Source organism: Garra rufa, chromosome 1, assembly GCF_049309525.1.
Source record: "Garra rufa chromosome 1, GarRuf1.0, whole genome shotgun sequence".
NCBI classification, from domain to species: domain Eukaryota; kingdom Metazoa; phylum Chordata; class Actinopteri; order Cypriniformes; family Cyprinidae; genus Garra; species Garra rufa.
In genome coordinates, this window is record NC_133361.1 from 84,945,180 (window position 1) to 84,949,135 (window position 3,956).

Sequence of the window (3,956 nt, forward strand, 5' to 3'; positions counted from 1 at the left end):
AAAAATTAGGCTACTTACGATTGGAGTAACAGCTGATGAAAATTCAGCTTTGTATCACAGGAATATTGTAATAACATTTTGCTGTATCATAGTTTTTTTCTGTATTTTTGATTAAATTAAAGCAGTCTTGATGACTTCTAAAAAACAACAACATTGGGATCAGTAAGACTTGTAAAGTCACCAAGGCTGAATTACTGAATAAGAACAGTAACATTATGAAATATTTTAACCATTTGTGATAATAATTTATTTGAATAAAAATGTGAAATGTAAACATTTATAATGGCAAAGCTGAATTTACATTATTATTCCAGTCTTCCAGATCATTCAGGAATCAATATGCTGATTTGCTGTTTAAGAAACATTTCAGACTTCATCAGTGTTAAAAACAGTTGTGTACCATTATTTTTTCAGTATTCTTTGATTCTTTTACAAAGAAAAAAAAACAGCATTTAGCTGAAAAAGAGCTGAGCAAAAATACTTGGCAATAAAGCTCAATCTGACTTAGTGGGTGGAGAAACCAGCTGTTTTGTGCCATGAAACTGGTGTTAACTTGTATTTGACTCTTTTTCCCTTAGACCTGATGGGGCTGAAAGAGGAGAGTGAAGAACTGAATAAAATGGAGGATAAATATTACTATGTGGAACATGACGATTTCATAACTGGAGAAACTTCTGCTTGCTCACAGACTAAAAAGTCTTCCTCACGAAAAAGAGTTCGAAAGAATGGAACTAAAAAGGGTTTCACTTGCCAAGAGTGTGGCAAGACATTTGACCAAACTCGAACCCTTAACGGCCACATGAAAATTCACACTGGAGAGAAGCCTTACATCTGCCAACAGTGTGGAAAAACATTCTCTAAGAAAGAAGGCCTTACAGTCCACACGAGAACTCACACTGGAGAGAGGCCTTACACTTGCCCTCACTGCGGACAGGGTTTCATACATAAAGGAAACCTAAACACTCATGTGCGATGTCATTCTGGAGAGAGTCCGTTCACCTGCCAACAGTGTAGAAAGAGCTTCTCACGCAAAGACAGCTTTAAGAATCACATGAGAATCCACACAGGAGAGAAACCGTATATTTGTGGTCAGTGTGGACATAGTTTCAGGTGTAAAATAACCCTTAGTAAACACATGAAGATGCATTTAAGAGAGAACTGTTTTAGATGTCAGCAGTGTGGAGAGAGTTTCACCGACAAGAAATTGCTTAGGAATCATGTCAAATCTCACATTGGAGAAAATGCTTGCATGTGCCTCCACTGTGGAAGAACTTGCACACACAAAGCAGTCCTCGAGGTTCACCTGCGAGCTCACACCGGAGAGAAACCTTTCTGTTGTCCTCAGTGTGGGAAGAGTTTCACAGTTAAAGGAAACCTTAGGACTCACATGAGGATTCATACTGGAGAGAAACCATTCAAATGTCTTCAGTGTGAGAAGAGTTTCACGTATAAAAGAGACCTGAAACTTCATTTGCAAACCTATGGAAAGAAATGCTCTGGCCTTAGCCAGCTATGAGGTCACAGAGGTTTGGTCCTCTCTAAATGATTCATGTTCAGAAAAAAAAATTTCAATACTATTAAAACTGTAGCATTTAACACTAGTTAACTGTGTACAACAGTAGCTTACAGAATGAAATGAAATATTCAAACACTGGCCATCTAGAAGTCTATTCTATTTCATTCAGTATCCCTGATGATAAAACAGCTAAAACCAGCCTAGACTGGTTGGCTGGTTTTAAGAGGGGTTTTGGTCACTTTTCCATCCTGGCCAGGCTAGTCCGGCTGGTCTTAGGTGGTCAGGCTGGGAAACCACCTGAGATAGGGCCGATTGCAGAACAGCAGAACCATACGTCACAGCAGTCACACGGCAGCAGCGCCACGGCAGCAGGCTCAGACAGTAGTGGGCGGAGTCTCCATCTGAGATCGAAAGTGGGTGAAAATAATGATCAACTTATATTTTTCTATATATTTTTAAACAGTATAAACTGAGTACAAAGCTCAAACAAAAAACAAAACAAAACTTGAGCAATAGAATGTTTTTATTTAGTTAAACCATATTTTTTACCTAATCATTTCAGTATTAACCAATTTTTCATTGTACATAATACCATGTACTATACACCTATACCCATCATAAACTGGATTTTCCAAAAAATATTACAAAATCAAACAAAACATATAGCACAGAAGGCACACATTTAACAACAATAATAACCACACATTCGCCTAACTAAATTAGTTTAAACCTAAAATAAATCAAAACTCTTTAAACATGCAATTAATCCAGAGGCATGATTTGTTCACACACTCATTAAGGAAATGTCCATATCATCCTTAAATTCAAAGTGAAACATGAAGGGCTCTTTGGCCAGCAGACTCTCATCATTTGTTTCTGCCATTATAAAAGTTCATTATGTTGCTGCACATGAAATATAACGCGAATAACATTAAATACATATTTTTTTATAAGGTTACACACTGATTATTTATAACTTAAACCCCATTTTTCTACCCATCCGTTGGTCGCGCATATACGCCATGTTTGTAGTTTTTTTTTACACTTTTTATGCGTATTTGTAGTTCTAATCAAATCCTCGTTCAACACGCAATGTGTTGTGGGCAATATAATAGCCGTTAGAGTGCGCATTAATCCGTACTTCGAATTCTAAAGGTAAATTGTAGTAGACCGTCCGGAAATCTTTGGAATACTTTTTAGGACATACCAATTCTATTTTCGAATACTATTTAGGACGGATATTTTGTGGGACCTGATTGGGCTGCAGCAGGAGACTCCGCCCACTACCGTCTGAGCCTGCTGCCGTGGCGCTGCTGCCGTGTGACTGCTGTGACGTATGGTTCTGCTGTTCTGCAATCAGTCATTATTGAACCACCTGCTTAAACCAGCCATCCAGACTAAGCTGGTTTTAGCTGTGTTTTTGTTTTTTGTTTTTTCTTCAGCAGGGATATAAGTTAAATTCTCACAAAATCTTGCTAAAAACATCCATAAGAGCACTAGACAAAGTTATCATCTATATAGTGATAGTTATTAATGAAAACCTTAAAGGGATGGTTCGGAGTAGAATTGACTTCATTGCTATGCACTCCGAAGCCCATGTAAATACCCCATTCGAAGTTTTTTTTTTTTACCTTAGTCAAACATTTATGGAGATTTTAGAGTTTTTCGATTTGCTTGTTACAGGAGTGAATGGTACATGCGATGTATCTCATAAAGTGCACCACTAAACGTGTAAGTAATCTTACCAAACTTGTACAGTAGTGTAAATAGGTAATGTACTCACAAAACGCTGCATCAGAACATCACATGTAACATTCACTCCTGTAACAAGCAATTCGAAAAACTCTAATATAAAAATATTAGTAATATAATAATATAATAAAAAGAAACAAATCCTCCTATTTCAATGAACATTTCACATGTGCTGTGTCACACACCTTCAAAGCAAACACACCACATGACGTAGCATCCTTCTGCAGTGGGTGAGGCTGACTTTCACCCACCTTCAGTCTCAGATATGCATTTATTATCTTGGCAAAATGAAAGTAATTATTAATATGTTGCATGAAAGTCTTCTGACACACACACCCCCCAATAAAAATAAAAAAACCTCACTCTCCAACTCCTTCCTGGGGCCGATCTGTAGAATGTCTTGATAAAATAACTTGTAGTGTCCCACTTTGGACAGCAGTTCATGGCTATCATTTCCAGCCCATGCACTTTGGATACCTAGAGAATAAAAATTAAAAAATAAACCACCCACAACCTGACTATTAAAATTCAGACCAACATTGATTACAACATGTAATATTTCATCAGTACTAACAGCTATGTACTGCATCCTTTGGCGACAGCTGGTATAACCATTGCTACAGTAGTGTGGGACACAGGAGAGTTAAGTTGCATTGATAAGTCCAATGGAGAAAGAGTGATGTGTAGG

General features: G+C 37.4%; 1 protein-coding gene across 1 annotated transcript; it reads left to right on the forward strand.

Annotated features, from left to right (window-relative positions):
- The first annotated feature begins 582 nt into the window (after nucleotides 1-582).
- On the forward strand, nucleotides 583-1,516 carry LOC141321301 (uncharacterized). Its single transcript, XM_073833363.1, has one exon. It carries the CDS (start codon nucleotides 584-586, stop codon nucleotides 1,514-1,516), a length of 933 nt encoding a protein of 310 aa, XP_073689464.1. The 5' UTR covers nucleotide 583.
- The last annotated feature ends 2,440 nt before the right edge of the window (nucleotides 1,517-3,956 follow it).